The sequence below is a fragment of the Podarcis muralis genome, chromosome 13, assembly GCF_964188315.1.
Source record: "Podarcis muralis chromosome 13, rPodMur119.hap1.1, whole genome shotgun sequence".
Classification (NCBI taxonomy): Eukaryota; Metazoa; Chordata; class Lepidosauria; order Squamata; family Lacertidae; genus Podarcis; species Podarcis muralis.
This window is the reverse complement of record NC_135667.1, coordinates 6,823,830-6,850,245: the sequence shown is the minus strand read 5'-3', so window position 1 is coordinate 6,850,245 and position 26,416 is coordinate 6,823,830. Positions and strand designations below refer to the sequence as shown.

Sequence of the window (26,416 nt, the reverse complement as noted above, 5' to 3'; positions counted from 1 at the left end):
TCCTCGTTGTGGGAACTCTCAGTGGCCTCCACTGAAGGGAAGTTTGGGCGATGGGAGCAACATGGCAAGTTTGGATCAGGCCTCACTCAGTCCCCCAATAACATCCTTGTAACCCCTTGTAACCCCCACCAACCGACGAGGTTGGTGGTGATGGGGCAAGTAGATCTAAGGAGAGCGCTGCAACCAGAGGAAGCCCACCACGGAAGCTCATTCTCCTCTGGGGAAAGGGGTGCAATGCAGCAGAGGAGCCCCAGGAGTAAGGGAAAAGCACAGCCCAAGGGCTGCTGCCTAAGGATGGTGCTGCCAGACTCTCCAAGGAAGCAGGCCTCAGGATAGCCTCACCCGGTGCAGAGCAGACACGGTCTGGAAGGAAGAGCCCTTCTTTTTGTGGGTCGTTTTCCCCTTGGAATCAGGAGCTGTTTGGAGAGAGAAAAACGGGGATTCAAGTTGCAGCCTAAAGGGTGAGACTAGGTGAAGAAATACCGAAATGCATTAATCAGGGAGGCGTGGGATCCAACAGGAGAGGGTCACAGGCTTCTCCCACTACCGCTCAAATATCTACATGGTTGGAAAGGACTCCCATGAATTTAAAGCCCTTCACGGCCTAGGACCCTCGTACCTACGGGACCGCCTCTCCCGGTATGCCCCACGGAGGACCTTAAGGTCCATAAATAGCAACACCCTAGAGGTCCTGGGCCCTAAGGAAGTCAGATTAGCCTCAACCAGAGCCAGGGCCTTTTCAGCACTGGCTCCGGAACTGGTGGAACGCTCTCCCTCATGAGACCAGGGCCCTGCAGGATCTGATTTCTTTCCGCAGGGCCTGTAAGACATAGTTGTTCCGCCTGGCCTTTGGCTTAGAATCAATTTGATTCCCTCCCCCTCTTTCTTTTTCCTTTCTCCTCCTGTGAAGAGGCTGCATCTTAATGTTTTAATGTTGTATTTTAATATTGTTTTTTAAGTTGCATTTTAATCAACTTGTTTTTATTATTGGTTGTTAGCCGCCCTGAGCCCGGCCTTGGCTGAGGAGGGCGGGGTATAAATCAAATCTATTATTATTATTATTGGTGGCTGGCTTGAAACTATATGCGCTGTGACAAGGGCAGGGCACTAGGCTAACGAAGGGCTGCTGATTTTTATTGCAAATATACAACACTGTTTTGTTTTCATCGCAATGCCGGTGTTTGCTTTCGTTCGCGTGCCCTGGTAGGTCGGGCTGAGAGCGAGCGACAGGCCCAACATCGCCCAGGAAAACTTGTGGCAGAGCGGGAATTCGAACCCCAGTCTCCCAGGTCCTAGTCCCACACTCCAACGGCCGCGCTGACTGAGAGTCACTGGGCTGCCATAGTATTAAAGTGAATGACTCCAAACCAGAGCCTTTGGTTTTCTATAGATCCAATCTCACGGACCGGAATGGAGTTTGGGATGCGGACAGCCCGGCCTTGCCCGCTTCCGTTCCCTCCCTTACGTGCGTCCGATCCGGTGTAGTTGGCGAAGAGATGAGCCAGGAGCTTGAGGGACGACTTCTGGTAGAGCCCCACCACGGTTTCGTTGAGGGGGTCCTTATTCTTCTGCAGCCAGTGGTTGATGTTGTAGTCGACGGTGCCGGCATAGTGCATGAGGGAGAAATGGGCCTCCGGCTTGCCCTTGATGTTGCGCGGCTTCCCAAAGTTGGCCGACTTGCCCAGGTGGTTGTCGTACAGCTTGGCCTTGAAGGTCATGTCCGTGGCCTTGGGGAACATGCACTCCTCCTCCAGGATGGACATGATGCCCATGGGCTGTGGAAGAGGACCAGGCGTCAGAGGATGGAGGGCAAGGAGGACGATGCACCAGCAGGCAGCTCCGCCCCGTGGCCATTTGCTATGGACAGAGGAAGCTGCCTTATGCTGAGCTAGGCCATTGGGTCCACCTAGCTCAATACTGCCTACACGGACTGGCAGCGGCCCCCCAGGATTTTGATTGCACAGAGGCTGAGCAGGGAGAGTATGATGGCCTGGGACTCGTGCTCAGACCTGGAACCAGAGGAGACTCAGTCTGCACCAGATCCTTTGCCTCAGGCATCATCTGAACCAAGTCTGGGGCCGGATCCTGAAGAGCCCCAGTCTGTACAGGTTCCCCTGCAACAAGCACCAGCTGGGCCGAGTCAGGGGCCTGAGCCTGCCCTGGCTCCAGATGCGGGGATGACCTCGTTGCCTTCAGCTGGGACATCACTTACAGCTGCTCCACTACCAGTTGGGTCAGGGGAGGCTGAGGCGGCCCCTGGGTCTAGTAACCCACCGACGTCTCCCGAGCTGCAGAGACTAAGGTCTGAGAGAAGGAGAGACCTGAGTACTCGCAGGAGGAGTGCTCGCCTTCGGGTGAAACAGGGAGGTGAGTCGTCAGGGGATCAGGACCGGCTGTTACCCCGACAAAGATAAAAGGCTGTCGGACCCTGCCCCAGGTTGTGGGAGCAATATTGCTGTATGCTAGATCCTGCCTGAGATCCTGTACCTGTCCTTGCCTGGTTTCCTGCGTCATGTCCTGCCTTGGCCCTGTCGGACTGTCTCCCAGCAGAACCTTCAGATTCTGGACCGGTCCTGGACTGTGTTTCACGGGTTACCAGCACAGAGAGAGGCCAGGGATTCGACCTTCTGCATGCAAAGCAGGTATTCCACCACTGAGCCACGGTGCTTCTCTTTATGGCATTCGCCATAAAGAGCAGCAGTGGCATGTAATCAAAGAATGGTAGAGTCGGAAGGGATGCCCAAGGACCATCTAGTCCGGCCCCCTGCAACTCAGGAAGAATCCCTAGCAGGCGGCCATCCAAGCTCTGCTTTAAAACCTCCCAACACTGAGAAAGGAATACCCTGACTGTGCAGATTGTGGAGGCAACAGCTTCATATGTCAGGGCATCCAGATGACCTCAGGGAGGTCCCCTTACTTAGGGATGGAGGGGAAATTTGTCCGGGCTGCTTTTGGAAAAGGGCTGGCTTGATTTGCCGGTCCCAGACTGAATGTGCAGATTGGAACGCAACTATTAAGTGGATTTTGCAGAAGTCCGAACGTCACCATGCATTCTCGGCACCAATAAAAGTATATAAAAATACAGTGGTGCCTCGCAAGACGAAATTAATCCGTTCCGCGAGTCTCTTCATCTTGCGGTTTTTTCGTCTTGCAAAGCACGGCTATTAGCGGCTTAGCGGCTATTAGCAGCTCAGCGGCTTAGCAGCTATTAACGGCTTAGCGGCTTAGCGGCTATTAACGGCTTAGCGGCTATTAATGGCTTAGCGGCTTGAAGAAAAAGGAAACAAACTCGCAAGAACTCGCAAGACATTTCGTCTTGTGAAGCAAGCCCATAGGGAAATTCGTCTTGCAGAACGACTAAAAAAACGGAAAACCCTTTTCGTCTTGCGAGGCATTCGTCTTGCGGGGCACCACTGTACAGTGGTACCTTGGTTCTCAAACACCTTGGTACTCAAATGCCCTGGTTCCCAAACGTCAAAAACCTGGAAGTAAGTTTTCCAGTTTTTGAACGTTTTTCGGAAGCCAAACATCTGATGCGGCTGTTGGCTCTTGTTTCCAGGGCGCCTGCACCAATCAGAAGCTGAGCCTTGGTTTTCAAACATTTCGGAAGTCAAACGGACTTCCGGAACGGATTAAGTTTGCCGCTTTTGTTTTTGCTATTTATTTTGCGTTTTTGTTTCTGAGGCTTTTTCGGTTAATTTGTTTTTGTGACCATGTGGAACCCAGTTCAACTACTGATCGACTGATTGTGTGACTGCGAAAATGGATAAAAGCAATGACTATCATCAGTGCAGGTAAGGTAATTTTAATTTTTATCATTTATAATAATAATATAGTACATTGATTATTGCTTTCATTTTATGGATCAACGGTCTCATTAGATAGTAAAATTCATGTTAAATTGCTGTTTTAGGGGTTGTTTTTAAAAGTCTGGAACGGATTAATCCGTTTTGCATTACTTTCTATGGCAAAATGTGCCTTGGTTTTGGAACGCTTTGGTTTTGGAACGGACTTCCTGAACGGATTACGTTTAAGAACCAAGGTACCACTGAATGCATTTTTCATTTTTAAAATGCGTGGGGGGGGGATGCATATTTTTGGAGCTGGGTGCTGAAGAGGATGCAAAAACGCACATTTCCGGGGGAAGAATTGTGCATGAAAGGTGGACAGATACAAATTTCCCATGCATTCTTTTGAAAAATCCATGGTATGGAACGGGCCTATGATTGTGGCACATGTGAAACTGAGATGGAAGAGAAATAGACAGATCTAGTAATCTTTGGAGGTTTTTAAACAGAGGTCGGATGACCCCCTGGAAGAGATTCTTTAGCTGTACATCAGGGGGTTGGAATGGATGACTCTCGGAGGTCTCAACCCCACAATTCCATGATTCTACAATCATGGGATGCGGGTGGCGCTGTGTTTTGCGGGTGGCTCTGTGTTTTGTGACCTTGCTGATCAGAAGGTCGGTGGTTCGAATCCCCGCGACAGGGTGAGCTCCCGTTGCTTGGTCCCAGCTCCTGCCAACCTAGCAGTTCGAAAGCACATCCAAGTGCAAGTAGATAAATAGGTACCGCTCCAGAGGGAAGGTGAACGGCATTTCCGTGCGCTGCTCTGGTTCGCCAGAAGCGGCTTAGTCCTGCTGGCCACATGACCCAGAAGCTGTACGCCGGCTCCCTCGGCCAGTAAAGCGAGATGAGCGCTGCAACCCCAGAGTCGGCCACGACTGGACCTAACATTCAGGGGTCCCTTTACCTTTACCTACAATCTCTTAGTGCCCTACCTATCGACAACCTTGCCCACTCTGGGAGGCAATTGCCCCAGCTTAGGCGTAAATGAATGAAAGTTGCCCTTTGGGGACTAAGGAGGGCGTGCCGGAGGCAAGGAGGCACCTTCTCGATGAGGTCGATGCAGGCCTGGAGGTCCATGCCGAAGTCGATGAAGACCCACTCAATCCCTTCTTTCTTGTACTCTTCCTGCTCCAGCACAAACATGTGGTGGTTGAAGAACTGCTGCAGCTTCTCGTTGGTGAAGTTGATGCACAGCTGCTCAAAGCTGTTGAACTGGGAAGAGAGACGGGGGAAAGGAAATCAAGGACTGGCAGTCTGTCCTCCCCTCCAGGCTGTCTCCCTCCTAAGACTACTAATGTGTCTTAACCCACCTTTTTCCTCATAAGGAGCCCAAGGTGGTACGCATACAGGTCTCCCCCTCCTTTTCAATCCATCCCTGCAACAACCCTGCGAGGTAGGTTAGGCTGAGAGGCAGTGATGGGCGCACTCAGTGAGCTTCATGGCTGAGCGGGGATTCGAACCCTGGTCTCCCGGGTCCTAGTCTGGCACTCTAACTGCTCCAACCCACTGGCTCACTAGCCAGGAGCGATGTCGAAGGCTGCCAGTCTTTGCAGGAAGCCTTCTGAAAATTACCCCATGAACTATTTTGCATAGATTCATGACTGGGTAATAATAATAATAATAATTCCAGCAGAAATGGGGACTAGACGGTTATTTGTAGGTCACGCTGGACCACCCATTCGTCTTTCCTGGCTTCCACCCGGCAAAGCCAAGCTGGACCACCCAGTTATTTACCGTATTTTTTGCTCTATAAGACTCACTTTTTCCCTCCTAAAAAGTAAGGGGAAATGTGTGTGCGTCTTATGGAGCGAATGCAGGCTGCGCAGCTATCCCATAAGCCAGAACAGCAAGAGGGATTGCTGCTTTCACTGCGCAGCGATCCCTCTTGCTGTTCTGGCTTCTGAGATTCAGAATATTTTTTTTCTTGTTTTCCTCCTCCAAAAACTAGGTGCGTCTTGTGGTCTGGTGCGTCTTATAGAGCGAAAAATACGGTACTCAAAATCTCAAAATGGATTCTCCTTGGAAGAGAACCACTTACATCGAAGATCTCAAAACCAGCAATGTCCAGCACCCCGATGAAATACTGTCGTGGAAGCTTGGTTTCCAGCGTGACATTGATTCTGGTCACCATCCAGTTGAACATTTTCTCATATACAGACTTGGCCAGGGCTCCCGTCGAGTAGTACACCTGGGTTGTTTTTTTAAAAGGGGGGGGAGAGAGAGAGAGAGGTACATCTCATTAACCAGCTAAAACAAATCTGGGAAGGTCGAGGGGGCAACCTGCGGCCTTCAAAACCTCGAAAGAATGCCCCCTCACATTTCACATCCAGGTCTGTCTCTCACCTGCTGGACATTTTGCCCTTTGGTGACGTACTCATTCCCAACTTTGACCCTCGGGTGGCAGAGACCTTTGAGCAGGTCGGCCGAGTTGAGGCCCATCAGGTAGGCAGACTTGTCGGCTTCTGGAAATTCAGAATTGGGGCAGGGGGTGTGTGGGGAGGAAACCGCTCAGTTACACCATGGCTCGCCTTGGTTGAGGAACGGCAGAAGAAAAGACAGAAGGGCTTCCAAAAGCGAGGCAGCCTCAATGGCGGACCCCGTGAGGGAAGCGGGCCCACCTCTCCCAACCTCTTGGGGGCGCTCTGAGTATGCACAGGATTCTGGTACCGACTTCTGCTACGTGTCAGGAAACCGAGAGGGCCTCCTTTCATTTAAATTCCATTTAAAATTATTAAAATGATCAAGGCTAGAAACAGGGCGGAGGCAGCAGGCAAAGTATGGTGAAATCTTTAGGGAAGTTTTTGATGTTTGATGTTTTATCCAGTTTTTAATGTTCTGTTGAAAGCCCCCCCCCCCCCCCCGAGTGGCTGGGGAAACACAGCCAGATGGGCGGGGTAGAAATAAATTATTATTATTATTATTAGGATAAATGAATGAATGAATAAGAGAAGCAGCTGGAATTTCTCCAGCTGCAGGAGGGTTTCATTGCCCCATGTGACTCCTGCCCAGGATTTGCCAAAACAGAGTGCTATAGGTGACATATATAGGCATATAGTAAAGGTAAAGGGGCCCCTGACCATTAGGTCCAGTCGTGGCCGACTCTGGGGTTGTGGTGCTCACCTCGCTTCCTGGCCAAGGGAGCCGGCGTACAGCTTCCGGGTCATGTGGCCAGCATGACTAAGCCGCTTCTGGCAAACCAGAGCAGCGCACGGAAACGCCGTTTACCTTCCCGCTGGAGCGGTACCTATTTATCTACTTGCACTTTGACGTGCTTTCGAACTGCTAGGTTGGCAGGAGCAGGAACCGAGCAACGGGAGCTCACCCCGTCGCGGGGATTTGAACCGCCGACCTTCTGATCGGCAAGCCCTAGGCTCTGTGATTTAACCCACAGCGCCACCCGCGTCCCTATATGCATATACATGTATCTATAATTTACACAGGTTGTGGGGTTCTGTTTTCTTGACGCAAAGGAGGCATCAGGTTGGGGAAGGCTGGGACAGACCATCCTGCCCTGCGACCCAGCGTTCATTTGCCTCGCTTGCATGTCATCGCGAGCATCCTTCCTCACCTTCTGTGCCATCGGGCTCTGCCTGCTCCTCGCGCTGCTTCTGCTTGAACTTCATGTTTCCGTAGTGCATGATGGCGCCCGTCAGCTTGTAGATGGAGTTCTTCTCTTCCTGGGTGAAGCCTAAGACGTCAAAGGCGCTCTGCGGGCAGAGAAAGCAAAGGGAGGGTTGGGTGTTGCTGCCCACGAGGGGTGGGTGACTCGCTTGGAACACGGCTTCTGCTCCCCCCCAGCTACTCACGTCAGTGGCCAGCAGCTCCTCAGCATCATCGATGGACGGCACCGTGGTCTCTCCTTGGGAGATGAAGGCGTAGTCATACGGGTTATTGGTTACCAGCATCATGTCTGGGAAGGAAAGGCATTGGCCAGGGAATAAGGCAAAAGGAAGATTGTCCCTTTTTAAAATATATATATATATTCATATTTTTTAATTTCCAATTTCCCCCTATATTTTTTTGCATCTAATTACATTTTCCCAATCCATTTTATCTCCTTTTTCCCCTTAACTCATATTACATTATAAGTGTTACAACAATCTGACTAACGTTTTTAAGTATACAGTGGTACCTCAGGTGAAGTAAGAGGGAAAGAATGGGCACACTGGTGATCCATGTGGCAATTCCCAAACCGTCCGCAGGCCGGGTCCAGAAGGCAATTGGGCCTGATCTGGCCCTTGGGCCTTAGTTTGCCGACCCATGCTCTAGCTCAGCATTGTCTACTCTGACTGGCAGCCTTTCAGGCAGGGAATATCCATAGCTGTCAACCGTCCCTTATTTGGCGGGAAGGTCCCTTATCCCAGTGCCGTGTCCCGCTGCTGTCCCTTATTGATGATGTCCCTTAAATTTCCCGGGTTTCAAAGGAAGCAGCTCCTCTCCCTCCCTCCCTGCCGGCCAGGGAGGAGGGAGGCTCCAACTGGGTTGCTTGGCTGCATTGCTCACCCAATAAGGAGTCTTAAGAACGACTGGGGGGTGGAGCTTGCATGCTTTGTGCCGATCAAATCGGCCGCGTTGCCTGGGGACTCGCCTTTGCTCAGCGCTTCCCAGCGGAGAGGGGACGGTGGTTTTTCTTGCTGCATCCCCTTTGCTGGGTTGCTGCACTGCGGGAATCACCGCTTGAGGCTTCGTTTGGCTGCTGGTTGACTAAAATCCCTTATTTTGGCTACTGTTCCCTTATTTTCGAGGCTGCCGGTCCCTTATTTTCAAATCCGTAAGTTGACAGCTATGGGAATATCTCCCATCCCTACTATGCAGATGACCCTAGGACCTTCTGCCCGCGGACCAGGTACCCTACCACCTTTCTAGCGCAGGCTTAGATTTCTTCTGCGTACAGAACATCTCAGCAAGATCTCGGATCCAGCCAGAGTGGCTCTCCTTTGCAGCAACTCACCCAGGAGCTCCGGCTTCTTGTTGGACAAGATCTGGTAGTAGATGTGGTAGTTCCTCTCAGCTTTCAGCTGATTGATGACCCGGGACTTTTCCAGGAGGTCTGAGGAATTAAGAGGAAGAGAAGGCGGGGCAGTTGAAATGGAGGAGCAACGACGAAAGGGGGAAAAATTCATGGAGGATAAAGGCTTCTAGCTAAACTTCCATCTCCACTGTTGTAGGCAATATGAGCAGCTGGGAACCGCAAGAGGCGAAGATGTTCTTGCACTCAGCTTCTGCGTTTTATGGGGGTTCCCACAGGTGAGAATAAGGGGTGGGCTAGGTGGGCCATTAGCCTGATCCGGCCGGCAGGGCCTTACTTGCGTCCTTACGTTAATTCAGGGAGGAGGGCCAGAGATCAGGAGAAGGAAAGAAGGACAGGCCTTTGGCAAACTCACAGGTTTCTATGTCGGCTGAGGCCAGCTTCCCCGTCGCCCCAAAATGGATCCGGATAAATTTGCCCTGGAAGAGAAAAGCAAATAAACTGAGCAGGAGGTGCAGGCAGGGCGGGCGGAACAAAAACAATAATTATCTATCGGTTTTATTCTCCCCTCCCCGATTATATACCGCTTGATGGCAGAGGAAACCTTCACAGAAGTTTGCAGAAAAGAATAGAACAACGAAATTATCAGTGAAAACAGTTCGGAAGAGCTATTTCAAAGAATCATATAAAGTTGGAAGGAACCCAGGGGATCATCTAATTCAATGCAGGAATATGCAGCTGTCCCATACAGGGACTGAACCTGCAACCTTGGCACAATCAGCTCTAACCAAGCTATCCAAAACCTTCAAAAAAATAAGTAAACGATAAGACAAGAACGTATGAAAACACACGGCAATGTTCTAAATCCCTGGGGAGTCTTGCCTAGACAGAAATGCATTTAGCAGATGCTGAAACGAGTCCTCTGATATCAAGTGGCAGGGAGTTCCAAAGTTTTGGAAGCTGAAGCACTAAAAGATCTGTTTCTCACCATCGCAGAACGATTGGGTCCCTGTAGCAGTGCCAGTTCTGCAGGTGGAAGCGACTTGAGGGGGCCTATATGGGATTATGCAACCTCGTAGGCAGTTATTTTGGCAGTGTAGTCCCGCCCCCCTCGCCCCTGCCTCAAATTCCCTCTCGAGTTACACTCACAAATCGGGACGAGTTGTCGTTCCGGAGGGTCTTGGCATTCCCAAAGGCCTCCAGCGCAGGGTTGGCCTGGATGATTTGATCTTCCAGAGTCCCCTGTCAGTAGAGCAAAAGGTTAGAAACATTCTCTCTACCAGCTCATTATTATTCCTTGTTCATTTGCATGTCTCTTCATCGCCAAAAGTGGTTTACAAGTCTAAAACCAATATATTTGTGTGTGTGTGTGTGTGTGTGTGTGTGTGTGTGTGTACAGTGGTGCCCCGCAAGACGAATGCCTCGCAAGACGAAAAACCCGCAAGACGAAAGGGTTTTCCGTCGCGGAGGCGCTTCGCAAGACGAATTTCCCTATGGGCTTGCTTCGCAAGATGAAAACGTCTTGCGAGTCTCGCCATTTTTTTTTCTCCCCCCCCCCTTTTTCAAAGCCGCTAAGCCGTTAATAGCCTTTTAACAGCTTAGCCGCTAAGCCCGCTAAGCCGCTAATAGCGCTAAATCGCTAATAGCGCTAATCCGCTTAGCCGCTAATGGGGTTGCTTAGCAAGACGAAAAAACCGCTAGACGAAGAGAATCACGGAACGGATTCTTTTCGTCTTGCGAGGCACCACTGTATATATATATATATATACACAGTGGTACCTTGGGATAAGAACTTAATTCGTTCTGGAGGTCCGTTCTTAACCTGAAACTGTTCTTAACCTGAGGTACCACTTTAGCTAATGGGGCCTCCCACTGCCGCCACACGATTTCTGTTCTCATCCTGAAGCAAAGTTCTTAAGCCAGGGTACTATTTCTGGGTTAGCGGAGACTGTAACCTGAAGCGTATGTAACCCGAGGTACCACTGTATAGCAAGACTTGAATAAAATCCATAATTGCAATGTACAATAAAGGAAGCCCATTTTAGAATAGCAACCAAAACAATGGAAGAAGGAGGTTTGAGTCATCAGATTCGGGGGAATGCCTGTTTAAACATGTGAGGACCAGTGAGGTTTCATGGTTAGAGTGCTAGACTTGGACTTGGGAGACAAGGGTTCAACTCCCCTCTGGGCCAGAAAGCTCGCTGTGCAACCTTGGGCTAGTCACGGTCTGTCAGCCGAACCTACCTCACAAGGAACATCTTGGGGGAAAGGTGGGATATGAATATAATATCATCAAACAGCTTAGAGGTGGGAGGAGCAGGAAACGTGGTTAGCAGTGGGAAAGATACGACGACAGAAGTCGGTGGACAGCGGCAGCTCCTTCTTCCTTGCCCCTCTGGCTCTGAGTATTTGTGGTCGGGCTGCTTTTCACGTGGTCTGGGTGCAACACGCAGCCGGTGGAGGCTGGTCCTTTAGGCTCTCAGCTAGCCCTCCCTGCCTGCCTGCTTCACCTCTAGCCAATCAGGGGGTGGGTGGTTCCGCCTATCGTTTCCTCTGGCGCCACCTGGTGTTCGTCTCCTGTCCTTCTGCCCTACCAGCCCTGGAGGAGGCCAGCCACCACTACAAGAAGCCAGAGCCAGACAAAACGGTCACCTTGCCGGTAGCCGCGGCTTGCTCCTTCTTGGTCCGGTCGCCGATGGCAGCGATCACCGCGAAGTACTGGATGACACGCTTGGTGTTGACAGTCTTCCCTGCCCCGGATTCTCCGCTGCGGGGCAGAAAAACGAGGCTGAAGAGCGGGTGCGTTTGTAGACTGATCAACCGATCAATCAGCTACATCCTCATCCCACTTTTGACTCAGCATGGAGGCACTCCCGGTGGCTCTCGGGTGATTTCCCCCACTCCAAAATCAAGGGTATTTTTAAAAAATGTAATTTATTATTCTAATATACCATGGCTGTTCTTAAGAATACAGGCGTCATGGGCTGCCACTACAGCATCAGCCGTTTTGTGTTGCAAGTGAGGAATAGTATCGCAGCTTTGCAGAGAAACAACAAAGGCAAGGAACCTGATTTTTAATAGTTAAGTCTGTGGCACAAACAACAGCAGCAGGGAGGGAGAACCACCCAATTTTGTGAATCTTCCTTGCTCAGATGGTCACCTGGCCAATTCTTGCTGCTCACCCCAGGAGACCAGGTGAGGAAGCGATAGTTCCCTCCCGTCCGGAGTCAGAACAGGGCAGATGAGAAAAGGGGGAAAGAGTGTGAGCTGGAGGTTTGCCATGGTGTCGATGGGTTTTAGGGAAGACCTGTTTAGGGAAGTTTTAAATGTTTGATGTTTTATCGTATTTTTTATATTCTGTTGGGAGCCGCCCAGAGTGGCTGGGGAAACCCAGCCAGATGGGCAGGGTATAAATTATTATTATTATTATTATTATTATTATTATTATTATTATTATTATTATTTTGATGGAGACAGCCAAAACAGCAGAGTTAAGAGTTGATGGCCCAACCACTTGGAGGGTTTAAAAATAAAATCAAGCAGTATATAAATTTTATGAAATAAAATGAATAGACGAAGAGGCAGCCTTAGATAGAATGGCAGGTTTTAGGGTGGAAGGGCCGTAACATCTGCTTTGCATTCATAGAATTGTAGAGTTGGAAGGGACCTCAGGGGCTATCTAGTCCAGCCCCCTGCAATGCAGGAATCTTTTGCCCAACGTGGGCCTCGAACCCACAACCCTGAGATGAAGAGTCTCACGCTCTACCATCCAGGGGATCCCAGGTTCATTCCCAGGCTGGGAAAGAACCCTGTCGGAAAATCCTGAGGAGCTGTTGCCAGGCAGTGCGGGCAATATGGAGCTATGTATGACTGGGGCAAAGGCAGCTTCCTCTGCACCTGAGGGTGTTCTGGAGACTTTGTAGGGAGAAACAGAAAGGGGAAGGGAAGGGAGGACTTACGTGATCAGGATAGACTGGTTCTCACGATCTAGAGAGAGAGAGAGAGAGAGAGAGAGAGAGAGAAGAGTTAAAAGGGAAGAGAGGAGGGGAAAATGGAAGGGGAGAAAACGCAGAAGAAACAGGAAGTGGAAAATAGCAAAACAGGATTTTTGCTCCCCAGTTTATTGCCAACACACACACACACACACACACACACACACACACACAGAGAGAGAGAGAGAGAGAGAGAGAGAGAGAGAGAGAGAGAGAGAGTTTCTGCACCCTCCCCCTTTTCCTTAAAAGGTAAAGGTAAAGGGACCCCTGACCATTAGGTCCAGTCATGAACGACTCTGGGGTTGCTGCGCTCATCTGGCTTTACTGGCCGAGGGAGCCAGCGTCCAGCTTCCTGGTCATGTGGCCAGCATGACTAAGCCGCTTCTGGCGAACCAGAGCAGAGCACGGAAACGCCGTTTACCTTCCCGCCGGAGCGGTACCTATTTATCTACTTGCACTTTGACGTGCTTTCAAACTGCTAGGTTGGCAGGAGCAGGGACTGAGCAACAGGAGCTCACCCCATCGCAGGGATTTGAACCACCGACCTTCTGATCGGCAAGCCCAAGAGGCTCAGTAGTTTAGACCACAGCGCCACCCTCATCCTTTCCCCCTTTTCCTTACCTGTCAGCATATACTGATAGGCGTTGTCAGAGATGGAGAAGATGTGGGGAGGGGCTTCGCTTCGCTTCTTCCCCCGGTAGGCAGCCACCACTTCCGCGTTGTAGACCGGCAACCACTTGTAGGGGTTGACGGTGACGCAGAAGAGCCCAGAATAGGTCTATAGAGGAGAGAGGGAGGAGGAGGGAGGAGGGGCATTCTGTAAGAAAATGATGTCTTATGGGGAATTAAAAGGGCAAGAAACTTGAAGGGTGGTGTGGGTTGTGAAAGGAAGCCGAGAACCTCAGGAGGCCTGGAATTATGACTTTTTAACCCTCCCTGCAGGTTTCCAGGAAACCCGACAACTGTGCACTGTTGGAAGCCGAAAGCTGGGGTAGGTGGAATTCTGGTTTGATCCTGCAGGGCTCTCTTGACACCCTTAACTATCAGTGCCCAACAAGTCCACTCCAGCGAGGTGGGAATATTGCAGATTCTGGATAATGTTCAGGTGCCGGGTAAGGGGGAATGTCTGTCGCGCCTCTCAGCCCAGCAGCTGTCCTGGTGGACGGGAGGAGGAAGAGTCCAGCGTCACCCAGAGGCCTGCAAGTTTCCTACAAGGAAGGGCCATAGCTCTGGGAGAGGACATCTGCTTTGCATGCAGAAGGTCCCAGGTTCAAGATCCCTGCCTGAAACCCTGGAGATCCACTGCTGCCGATACTGAGCTAAAGCTAAAGGGACCCCTGACCGTTAGGTCCAGTCGTGGCCAACTCTGGGGTTGCGGCGCTCATCTCGCTTTATTGGCCGAGGGAGCTGGCGTACAGTCATGTGGCCAGCATAACTAAGCCGCTTCTGGTGAACCAGAGAGGCGCACGGAAACGCCGTTTACCTTCCCGCTGGAGCGGTACCTATTTATCTACTTGCACTTTGATGTGCTTTCGAACTGCTAGGTTGGCAGGACCTGGGACCGAACAACAGGAGCTCACCCCGTCACGGGGATTCGAACCGCCGACCTTCTGATCGGCAAGTCCTAGGCTCTGTGGTTTAACCCACAGCGCCACCCGCGTCCCTTAATACTGAGCTACTTAATACTTAATACTGAGCTAAAGGTAAAGGTAAAGGTACCCCTGCCCGTACGGGCCAGTCTTGCCAGACTCTGGGGTTGTGCACCCATCTCACTCAAGAGGCCGGGGGCCAGCGCTGTCCGGAGACACTTCCGGGTCACGTGGCCAGCGTGACATCGCTGCTCTGGCGAGCCAGAGCCGTACACGGAAACGCCGTTTACCTTCCCGCTAGAAAGCGGTCCCTATTTATCTACTTGCACCCGGGGGTGCTTTTGAACTGCTAGGTTGGCAGGCGCTGGGACTGAGCAACGGGAGCGCACCCCGCCGCGGGGATTCGAACCGCCGACCTTTTGATCGGCAAGCCCTAGGCGCTGAGGCTTTTACCCACAGCGCCACCCGCGTCCCATTAATACTGAGCTACACGGACCCAAAATGGCCTGACTTGAGATAAGGCAGATTGCCGGTGCCAGGAAGGATTGTGCCCACTTACATAGATCATCCAGGCCGCGTAGCGCTCCTTGAGGTTGTAGAGGACGGCAGGTTCGTGCAGGAAGGTCAGCATGGCCATGTCCTCGATCTTGTCGAACTTGGGCGGGTTCTGCTGCATGATCTGGTCTTCCTTCACCGTCACCGTCTGTGGAGAGAAGGCAACCAAGCCTCAAGCCAGCAGGACAGGCAGCGCCCAAAGGACGGCGTACCTCTTCCTCCCAACGGCCCCCAAAATTGAACCCACCGGGTTGCATCCAATGCCCTCCTCGAAACAGATGCAATGAAGTTAACAGGCACCACTCAGGTTCGCGGATTCCAATGGGTCTACTCTGAGTAGGACTAGCACTGGACAACACCTCCTTTTTTACTTAGGTAGCAGGGAAAGGATGGAAGGAAGCCATAGATGGAAAATGGGAGGGACACGACAGGGATGCCCGCTCGACAGAACAGAGGCAGCCGCACTAGAAGCCCCCAGTCAGGGCATGGCAGCTGGCACTTCGCCTCCCTGGGGAGGTGGGTGGCCGGAACAGCATTTATAAAAAGACAGAGGAGAGATCATGGGGGCACAGTGTCGGGCAGAAGGGAAGATGGTTGTGGGAGAGTGGGAGGCATTTTTTAATGCCAAAGTTTCAGAAGTTTGGGAGCACAACATGCAGAAGAGATACTACATAGGCTCCCAGTACGTTTCCGAGCACAATTCAAAGTGTTGGTGTTGACCTTTAAATCCCTCAACGGCCTCAAAGGCCCAGTATACCTGAAGGAGCATCTCCACCCCCATCGTTCTGCCCGGATGCTGAGGTCTAGCGCTGAGGGCCTTCTGCTGGTTCCCTCACTGCGAGAAGCAAAGCTACAGGGAACCAGGCAGAGGGCCTTCTTGGTGGTGGCACCCGCCCTGTGGAACGCCCTCCCATCAGATGTCAAAGAGATAAACAACTACCTGACATTGAGAAGACATCTGCAGGCAGCCCTGTTCAGGGAAGTTTTTAATGTGTGGCATTTTAATGTATTTTTAATCTTTGTTGGAAGCTGCCCAGAGTGGCTGGGGAAACCCAGCCAGATGGGCAGGGTACAAATAATAAATTATTATTATACGATGGGATGGGCATGAGAGCACAAGAAACAGCCTTGCACCTTGCCGTTCTCTGTGTCCGCGGTGACTTTGCCACCATCCCTGGACGTGATCTTGGCCTTGACGAACTCCAGCTTCTCATCCGGCACAAAAACGTCCTTCTTCATGTCGAAAGGCCGGTTCTGCGCCTCAATCCTCTGCTTCTCCGACATGCGCAGGTAAGGGGCTGCAGGGCCAAAGTCGGCCATCCCGGCATCCGAAGACATGGCTGGAGCTGGAACGGGAACATTTCCAAGGCCCAAAGGTTGGGGATGGTGCAATTTGCCAACCAGCCACCAGGGGGCACCATCACCCCATGAGGAGGAGGAGGTATGCAATATATGCAGTTCACAAAATGCCCATGGGGGGAGCTCCACGTTGCCCAACACACCTCTCCAAAAGGGAAGCTGTTGTGCTGCTGCCCCCAAGTGGACACTGGGAGGACTGCGCCCTCCTTAATGTCGCTGCCTCCTGGGCAAGTATTCTGCCCTCTTGTGGGCTTTCAGAAAAAATAAAACACCCCTCAGAAACAGAAGAGGCTGGAATCTGGATGCCAGCTAAAAGCAAGCTGTGAATAAAACACCTGCCCGTAAAAGCAACTGCACCTGGACAGAAGCTCCCCATGTTTACCTTTTTTATTTTCCTAGGGTTCCACAGGAGATTGGCTACCTGGGGCCGGATGACTGTAGGTGAAAAACACAAAATATATGGATGTTTATCCTCCCTGGCCTGCCCATCACAAACATATACGATATCTATAATTCTCTTCTGCTTGCACTTTCCTGAGAATTTTCCTGATTTGCAATTCCTGAGCCAATACGTGAACAAAATCCTTTAAATTTGCACCTTGCCAAATCTTGTGACTGACCTCAGTCTGCCATCGGCCAGCCCATCCGACGGCCTTCTCACTTATACCCTGTCAAGCGAGTGACCCTGTCTGTCAGCTCCCTTCTCCTTCATCTTGGTAGAACTCAACAGGGAGGAAGGCAAGAGCAGAACTTAAACTCAGCGTCTCTACCTAGCATTGGCTGCGGTTGCGACGGCTGTTGGCTGTGGCGCCACCTACTGCTGGCCTCCTGCCTTGCGTCCCTGCCTCCCACCAGTCCCACCATTCCCAGTGGGCCCCAGCAGCAGGGAGGCGGCTCCAGGGATAGAACTTCCTGTGACTGCGAATGGTGGGCCTGGAGGAGCGAAAGCCCCAGGCAAACATTTAAATGTTTCCCTTGCAAATAAATCTTTGTGAAACGTTTGCCTTCGTCCGAGGAGCTGGGGGCAGCATACACGGTTCTCCACGCACATTTTATCATCGCACAACAACCCTGCGAGGTGTGTCCACCTAGGAAGTTGGGGCAGGCAGAGGGAGACTGGCTCAAGGTCACCCTGCGGGGTTTGCGGCCGAGAGGAAACTTGAACGAAGCTGAGCATCTCACGCCCAGTTCTGCAATAATACATATAATTAGCCCCATGCCTGCATACGGACATAAGAAACTGTTGCTGTTGGACTACAACTCCCATCATCCCTGGTCACCGGAGATGCTGACGGGGGATGATGGGCTTTGTAGTTCAACAAACTACCGACAAAAGGCTACACTCCTGGGTTACAGCCTGCCCCGTAGTGAGTCACGGCAGAAGCAGTACCGCCTTGCAAGTGTCAGTCCCCACGTGCAATTTTGGGCTAAAGTTAGCTAGATCCCTGGTCTGAAAAGAGTCAGGAACCTCAAATAGAGGCTTTCCCAGCCGTCATCCAAGTTAAAATATTGTTTTGATGGGAGATGCCAGGGAACCCTGAATCTTCCGCCAGCGATTCATGTGCTCGGTTATTGAGCTGTGATGCTCTAACCATCACTGTGCTGTGGGGCTGCCTAGATAAGAGCATAACATGAGCCCAGCTGGTTCTGAACACTGGTCCACCTGTTCAAGCATCCTGTTTTCAGAACAGCCAACCAGATGCATATCAGAAACTTGTAAGCAGGGCTTAAGCTGAACAGCGCTCTCTCCTCACCTGTGATTCCAAGCAACCAGTAGCACATAACCGCTATGGCAGGCAGATTTATCATCCACGAATTTGTCTAAACCCCTTAAAGCCATTCAATGCTGCGGCCATCACTATGCCTTGTGGCAGCGAGTTCCACAGCTCAACTACGTGCAATCTGAAAACTGCTAAGCTCCCTGTGCGATTTGTCTCACGCCAAGGTTGTGATTTTGCACAACCACTTCTAAAGGGGGGGATGAACAGCTATGGGTTCTTGAGGCAGAAGCACCCATACAATCAGCTCACCAGTTTTCCTTCCAGAGGGAAAACAAGCTAGACTTATGGCTAGCACAAAAACAAAAAACGGAACGACGATTCCTTATTATAAAAATTTTCCAGAATCCTCTCCTTGGGCCACACTGAAGCAAACCCGGGAGGAAAGTCCTTCGTTTCTCAACATACAGCCCATGGAAATTCTCACCCGATTCTCAAAGCCGCACGTAGGCAAGAGAAATCCCGAAAGATTTCAATGCCTAAATTTCGAACTTAAGTTTTAAGATTCAGCTGGTAGGGGAAATCTAATGGATATACTTGAGGTGGGGGGGGGGGGAGAAGAAAGAGTGGAGTGTTGTCTTCAAAATTCAAACAAGAAATGCCTTTACACCACCCATTCTCAGGATGTAACCATTCTCAGAAGGATGGATGAGGTATTTAACGGTATAACCACCAGCATCCAGGTGAAATTCTCAGATCTCAGGATTTGCAGAGTTAAGACACACTTCTTGAATTTGGAAATGCACAACCACCACTACAAACTCGCATTCTTACACACGAAAACACAGGCAGGGCTCTGTGCGGATGGGACACAATCCTAGCCCCTTCGTGCAGCACATTTTTGAGAGCCGCGTCCAATCCTCACAAGCCCCATATAAGATGCCTGCTTATTTGCATATACTGTTCGTTACGCGCGTGCAAATCTCTCTCCGAACACACGGCCCACCAACGGGCGCGAACAAAGCCCCAATTTTGCACAGAGACCCCAGCCCAAACACACCCGCCCGCGTATATTTGCAAACACCGCAGCCCATTCCCAATTCCAGCCACTGTCTTGCGAGCCGCTAGCGTCAGGATTAAGAGCTGGGAGAGAGCAGGGTTCAAATCCACAAAGCTCACGACTGAGTGACCCTGGGCCGGTCAGCCTAGCCTACCTCGCCGGGTTGTTGTGGAAATTAAAATGAGGAGGGAGGGGGAGAAGAACTAAGTATGCCAGCTTGAGCTTCTCTGGAGAAAAAGGTGAGAGATAAAGGCAGCATTCTACCATTTGCCTGCATTGCAAATGTGCAAAAAATTTGTAAATATCACGAACCACCAGGTACATTGAAAGCGCACCTAGCAGCTTGGATTTCATTCCCTGCCCCCAGGATAGATTAGCTGGTAGATCATAAGACTCTTAATCTCAGGTTTGTGGGTTCAAGCAGGGGGTTGGACTAGATGTCCTTCAGAGTTCCTTCCATGGGTGCAAACTCCCTGCCTAGATTTCCCCATGCCCGGATGGCCAGAGCCCAATCACTGGCAAACACGATACCTTCTCAGCCGCCCCCAAACCCTCCAATGTGGAACAGCTGGCGTTGGGCCTTACCTGAGACCAGTGCAAGATGGGTGGGGTTGTAAGCTGGGTGCTTGGCCAGGACCCTGGTTATAAACCCCTGCTCCCCCCGCTCCCTCCCACCGGCCGGCCTCATATGGGCACACAGACCCATTCCTCTCTCTCCTTCCCCCCCCCCAACCAGTTCCCTCCCCACCACCCCAATCCTATCGTGCTTCCCCTGGAACAATTGGAACAAGTCGTCATTGTTGTGGTATGAAGAATAAGAACAGGTTCAGGGAGGGGGGGGCAGTGGACATCAAAATATCTTGGAACAACAGGGTTGAGATTCCAGTGCGGGGAGAGGAGGGGGTCTCAGGGGAGATGAGAGACAGAAGCGGCACATACTTTTGGCAACTTAGGAATATTCCACTGCCCTCCCCGACGCTCTGTTTCCACATGTAATCTCTTGCACACCCGCACCCATAGTTTATTGAAACTCTCACACACACAAAAAACAACCTTAGCCATAGTTTACTGTTCTCCCACGTGGCAGAAACGTAACGGGAAGAATCAAGAGAAAGGAAAACGTTGCGTGGAGGCATCGCCTTATTAAGTGCCGTTGATTTCGCTGCAATCCAAGTTCCGAGATGCAACTCAGAGGGTTTGGGGATGGTTTTGAACGTGGGTAGGCAGACTAAGGCCCGTGGGCCGGATCTGGCCCAATCGCTTTCTAAATCTGGCCCGCGGACGTGTTTTTACATGAGTAGAATGTGTCCTTTTATTTAAAGTGTATCTCTGGGTTATTTGTGGGGCATAGGAATTCGTTCACTTTTCTCCAAAAAATATATTCCGGCCCCCCACAAGGTCTGAGGGACAGTGGACTGGCCCCCTGCTGGAAAATTTTGCTGACCCCTGGTTTTGAAGGTGCAACTGATTTATGTCCAGAGCCCCTGAGTTGCTTAGTGGGGCTCAGCCACCCCACTTGAAAACGCATCACTGTCCTCCGTTCCTCCCTTGATCCCGGAAACAGAATCAGGCAACGTGAAGCCGATTACGGGAGCCTCATCTTGGGTGAAGCTTTCCTTTGACTTCTCCTGAGGTCTTTTGCTCCCCCCCAGGCAACCTAAAAGCGAGCGCCGTCATTTTCAGACCGAGGGCCTCAGGAAACAACTTTAGATATCCCCACATTGTGCTTTCGCTGCCTGAATTATCACGGGAGGAGGTGTCCATTTCGATACGAAGTCTGCCCATTTCTCCCCTGGCCACTTTCCCTGTGCGGACTCATTCCCTGGAAAATACCGTAAGAGGGTTTCTATTGAGAGAGGGATATATACTTTCCCATTTTAAAAATTATTATTTGAAAGCTGTTGCAGAGGGACATGATTTGGTTGAAAGGAGGGCCGCTCCTGAGAGATTAAGCAGTGCTTGAAACTTCCACCCACTCAGGAGTGGGAGAAGCACAGGCGTGATAGAGGTACTTCATTTCCAGGCAGTGGGATTTGGGGTGGGGGGGAAAGGCAGAGAAGGTTGAACGTTGCCCTAGCTTAGTGATAAGAGCATTCGCTCTGCATGCAAAAGGCCCGAATTCAAATCCTGACATCTCCAGGGAAGAATGGCAGAGATCCCTGCTTGGAACCCTGGACAGCTGCTGCCAGCCAGTGTAAGCAATGCTGAGCTAGCCACAAAATGGAACTATACGACCCAGATGCCTGTGGAAAACTCGCAAGCAGGATTCAGGCACAAGAGATTTCTCCCCTCCTGTAGTTTCCAGCAGGAAAAGCCTTATTTCCTCCAACTGTGAAGGCAGCAGCAGATCTGATAGCCCACCTCACATGTAGCAGCTGTCTTGCTCTCACTTTCACGGGGAACGGCACCGCTAGTCCCATTTTACAGCTGGAGAACTGAGGCCGAAAGAAACAACTTGTGCAATGCCGCACATTCCGTCCGCAGCAGAGGGTTGTTTACCTGCATGGACAAACTCGCCTTTTCCTCTTCTTTCGCTCAGGTGGAGAAAGTTTATGTATACGAGACTCAAAAAGTCCAGCTGACAGCCAAACCACGTTCTGGTTGTCTTTTGATTCATAGTTCGATTGCCCTGAGGCAAAAACATGAACCCGTTTAAACTTATGTAAGTTAAGAGGGTGATCTCTCAAATGGTACAAAATCCCTCAGAGCAGTACAGAGGCAAAACCCCAGCTAAGTAATATGTGGAGAGCTGCACTTGGCAGCCATTTTTTAATACTAAAAAGGAGGCTTTTCATTTGAGGGAACTGAGTTAATAGGCAGCAAAATCCAGATGTCTTTCCCCCCCAGCAAGTAAGTTTTAACCAAGTCTTTCCCTTTTTTCTTTTTAGAGAAATCCACTGTCTCTCTGGAAGGGCTTGAAAATCATTGCAAAAACTATCTAGAGCTGCCCTGTAATGACATAAAAATAGTAATAACTGAACTGGCATTCTTCTCCATCCTCCCCACACCCACCCAACCCGTTTTTTTGCAAAATGCAACAAGATTTCGATTTCAAAATTTGGATCCAGAATTTGCAGGGTTGCGAGGAAAGCATGGGATCTATGCTAAGCCCAGCCTTCCCTGGGCTTAGCTGCAGAGCCCATTTCAAACCACCGGGGCTCCGTTCTGGAAAGGCAAGGCGAGTGTACCTCTGAGCATGCACAGAGTGGCTTTCCTTTGCCATTTTGCCACCCATAGCTGTCAACTTTTCCCTTTTCTTGCGAGGAATCCTCTTCGGAATAAGGGAATTTCCCTTTAAAAACAGGGAATCGTTGACAGCTATGATAAGAGCTTCCGAGCCTGGGTTTTCTGTTCCCCCCTTTCTTGGTTTTTAAACGTGAGAAGTTTGAAAACACAAAAAACTGCTTTTCATTACAACCCCCCCCCCCCAAAAAAGAGGCCTAGGCCTTTTAGCCCATCTCTGAGGCTGAATCTGGGTTTTTCCATAGCCTAGCCGAGGGGACGGCTGGGACCCTGGACTCCTTTGTCCCCAGGCCGGACTCCTGGGTTCTATTCCCGTCTCCCCGATGAGAGGCTATAATAAGGAGCCTTTGTGGCGAGGTTGCTATATAAGGGCCGCCAGAGGAGCCGGCCGCGAAGGTCACGCTGCCTCCATGCCATTCCTGCCTTTTGTTCTGGGCCAAGGGGGGCCATCGGCGGACGTCACCCGCCGGATCGAGTGACGGCCTGGCGGGGCCGGCGGCAAGCCGAGAGGGGAGGCGAGGGCCTGACATTTGGGGAGGGAATGCCGTGAGGTGGGGGGCAGGCTGTGTCCTGGAAGGCAGAAAGGAGGCCAAAAGCCAGGAGGGCGGAAAATGCCCACAGACAACGCCAAAGGGAGGCCTGCATGGAGTTAATGGCCGGAAGGTGGCAGCTCCTGGCACAGTGCCGCCCTGTTTGCTGGCGCTGTGCCCTGCCCCGGATTATGAATTGGCTCCGGCTTCCCCCTCGCACCTGCTCCCTTCTTTGTCTCTCGCCTGGGACCCCCCACCCTCTGCTCCCATGTGTCCATTGTCTGTCCAAATGCGCGGCACAAATATAGCCTTTCCAAGGTGCTCTCTTTTTCCACAGCGCCCTGGCCACCTCAGCAGAAGCGGGAGGGATAAACGCCGGACGCCTCTGAAGAACTGGCCCTGCTTCTTCGTCTTCCGTTTCTGGAAATTGTGTTGTTGCGTTGAGTTGCCTTTCCTCCTCTAACCACTACACCCGGCTACCCTCTCGCCCTGGCTCCTAACCGGGAAGAGGGCTCCATCTCCGTGCGCCCTGAACACCAGCGACGCATGAGCATCGCTCAGCTGACCGTAAAGACGCAATTAGGAGTCGTTCGGGGCCTAGCAATTCAGTTGCCACGACAGGCAGGAATACAGTGGTACCTCGGGTTAAGTACTTAATTCGCTCCGTTCTTAACCTGAAACTGTTCTTAACCTGACGCACCACTTTAGCTAATGGGGCCTCCTGCTGCCGCTGCGCCGCCGGAGCACGATTTCTGTTCTCATCCTGAAGCAAAGTTCTTAACCTGAGGTAATATTTCTGGGTCAGCGGAGTCTGTAACCTGAAGCGTATGTAACCTGAAGCATATGTAACCTGAGGTAGCACTGTATGTCATTGTCAAGTGACCCACGGAGGGCAGGACAGCTTGATAAGCACAGTCCTGAACCGCAAAATTTATCTCAGGAATTCGCATGGCCATCCCAAGCTGAGCTAAAAAAGCAGGAATCTCCGCAAGCTTGCTCTAACCACAAGGCCTGCTGCCCAACGCCTCGCCTCCTGAACCTGCTCTTCGGGCTTTGCTGTTTCCGTCAGAAAGGAGAGAGGAAAGGTCCCAGGAGTCCTGGCTCCTGACTCCCCGTCCTTTACCCTGAGGCACCCCAGTTTTCTTCCGACAGACCCCTGAAGTCCTAGCCTTCAGCGCTCCTCGCACACCCTGCTCAGACCACTAGGCCTCACACGGCCCCCATTTTGAAATCTGAGCGAAGGACTCGGCGGTTTGTAACGCACGCTCACACTTCCGAAAAGGCAATTTTCCCGGCTGCCCCCCAAATGAGCCATTTCTCTCCCCTGCCTGATGGGCACTGATGACTTTTTGGAGCCAGAATTCCAGCTGCGAGGATAATAGAAAAGGTTGTTCCAGGAGCCCAGCTGGGAATGTAATTGGCACGAAAGCCATGCAAAAAAACCCCCCACACCAAACAGAAGCAGCTTAAGGGAGTCCCCAGCTAACGAGAGGGATGGGGAAGAGGGGGGCAGCCCTGGCAAGATGCCCCCCATTGCCTTCGAAAACAATAGGCAGGTGAAACAAAGGCCAAACGTGGGCTGGAAAGAAAACAATGGGATTCCTGGTGCACCCTGGCGCTATGCGCCTGGCTATTGTTCCTGCAGCCCTGGCAAGATGCCCCCCTCCACCTTCAAAAACAATAGGCAGGTGAAACAAAGGCTAAATGTGGGCTGGAGAGACGACAATGGGATTCCTGGCCCGCCCTGGCACTATGCGCCTGGCTATTGTTCCCGAGCCAGGATAGAGCAGAGGCATCAACAGGACAGGAAAAGATCGAGAGGTCCGCACAACTGCGCCACCTGCGCGGCATGGCAGCCAAGACAAGGCTAGCACTCAGGGCATGTGTGGATGTCAACAGAGCCACTGCTAAAATGCACCTGGGTTACGTTTGCGGGCAAAAAGCAACTTAGATACCCGCCAATGAATCCGCCCGCAAAGCGAAACAGGAAGGGGCTTGTAAGGTTTATGCACATCGTAGGAACATAAGAGGCACTGCCTGGATTGAGCCAATGTCCCCTCTAGTACAGCTTCCTGTTTTCACAGTGGCTAGGCAGTTGCTTTAGTGGAAAACCTGCAAGCAGGATTCGAACGCAAGAGCGCTTCTCCCTCTTGCAAACCCCGGCAACTGGTGTGGCTTTCTGCTCAGCAAAGTCCCAAAGCGATTTGCAACTAAAGTTTTTTTTTAACCGTGAAATAAAAAATCATGTAAAAGTTATTGCATGCAGATTTAGGAGAGCATATCCCTGGAGCTGCCCAACTTTTTTTTAAAAAAAAGTCTTTGCCTGGTGGCAAAACAATGGCAAGGTTGGCACCAGGTGGGTCTCCTTGGGGAGACAATCCCTTAAGAAAGCGGTCACTAGGGAGAAAGCTAGTTTGGTGGAGAATTTGAAGACTGGCAGCTCAGTGGGGCAGAGGCTCTGGTTGCCACCCTTTAGACCTCTCCCAGAGGAGGGCCTCATGCAACAATCTCAGGGTCCGGACAGGGTCGCGAGCCACCTCGGCCCATCTCCCCGCCACGCAGCAACACCATCTCCCTACCACCCAGACCACAAATCAACCCATGAAACCCAATTCAGGTAGGTAGCTGTGTTGGTCTGATGCAGTCGAAATAAATTAAGAAATTAAAAAATTGTCCAGTAGCACCTTAGAGACCAACTAAGTTTGTTCTGGATATAAGCTTTCGTGTGCATGCACACCTCTTCAGATATCTGAAAAAGTGTGCATGCACACAAAAGCTTATACAGTGGTACCTCGGGTTACAGACGCTTCAGGTTACAGACTCCGCTAACCCAGATATATTACCTCAGGTTAAGAACTTTGCTTCAGGATGAGAACAGAAATCGCGCGGCGGCGCAGTGGCGGTAGGAGGCCCCATTAGCTAAAGTGGTGCTTCAGGTTAAGAACAGACCTCCAGAACGAATTAGGTTCTTAACCCGTGGTACCACTGTACCCATGAAATTCAGTTGGCACCAGCTGAAAGATCTACCCAACAGTACCCAGAGCAACCTCGTGAGATGGTTAATGGCTCTCGGGGAGAACAGCTGCGTTGCCTGCAGAAGGGCCCAGCAGAAAGGACCAGGAGGGTGCTTCCCAGGGTCCTTTTGGGGAGAAGCCAGATGACTGTCTAAACTGGTATAAGGCATATGCGACCGTCATTCGCCTCTTTTAGCCCCGGCGTGCTTGTTTCGAAAATATCAGGCAGATAAAGCACGCTGGGGTTGTGAGCAGCAGTAATGTCATCTTCTGGTTGGCCAAAGGGATGCTATTTGCTGGGAGGGGGCCAAGTTCTGGGGGAGCTCAGCGGGGGGGAGGAAAGAATGGGGGGGAAGAAACAGCCAGAGGGAAGGAGGAATATTGGGGGTGGCGGATGCAGGGCAGTTGGTCGAGAGATAATGAAATATTGTGAGGACCCTAAATGGGGATGGCTGTGATACCTGAGGATAAAGGAAAAGGGTGTCTGCCTCTGCATTTTTGCCCTTGCTGAGAAATACTTAAATACTTGCAGCTTC

At 51.3% G+C, this 26,416-nt stretch overlaps 1 protein-coding gene across 3 annotated transcripts in view; it reads right to left on the bottom strand.

Annotated features, from left to right (window-relative positions):
* Nucleotides 1-19,744, bottom strand: part of LOC114581469 (myosin-7) — a 42,096-nt gene extending 22,352 nt beyond the window's left edge. For 2 of the 3 annotated variants that reach the window (XM_077916899.1, XM_077916897.1), the window contains exons 1-17: nt 19,679-19,744; nt 16,698-16,750; nt 16,091-16,302; nt 14,961-15,104; nt 13,434-13,590; nt 12,780-12,807; nt 11,473-11,587; nt 9,970-10,062; nt 9,236-9,299; nt 8,803-8,901; nt 7,658-7,761; nt 7,420-7,558; nt 6,195-6,313; nt 5,890-6,039; nt 4,893-5,063; nt 1,466-1,775; nt 343-416 (exon numbers count right to left, since the gene is read on the bottom strand). In XM_077916899.1, the coding sequence (XP_077773025.1) occupies nt 343-416; nt 1,466-1,775; nt 4,893-5,063; nt 5,890-6,039; nt 6,195-6,313; nt 7,420-7,558; nt 7,658-7,761; nt 8,803-8,901; nt 9,236-9,299; nt 9,970-10,062; nt 11,473-11,587; nt 12,780-12,807; nt 13,434-13,590; nt 14,961-15,104; nt 16,091-16,294 (1,971 nt within the window). In that variant the 5' untranslated portion in view covers nt 16,295-16,302; nt 16,698-16,750; nt 19,679-19,744. Of the gene's footprint in view, nt 1-342; nt 417-1,465; nt 1,776-4,892; nt 5,064-5,889; nt 6,040-6,194; nt 6,314-7,419; nt 7,559-7,657; nt 7,762-8,802; nt 8,902-9,235; nt 9,300-9,969; nt 10,063-11,472; nt 11,588-12,779; nt 12,808-13,433; nt 13,591-14,960; nt 15,105-16,090; nt 16,305-16,697; nt 16,751-19,678 lie in introns of all 3 variants that reach the window. The other variant, XM_077916898.1, reaches the window with a different exon arrangement.
* Between the last annotated feature and the right edge of the window lie 6,672 nt (nt 19,745-26,416).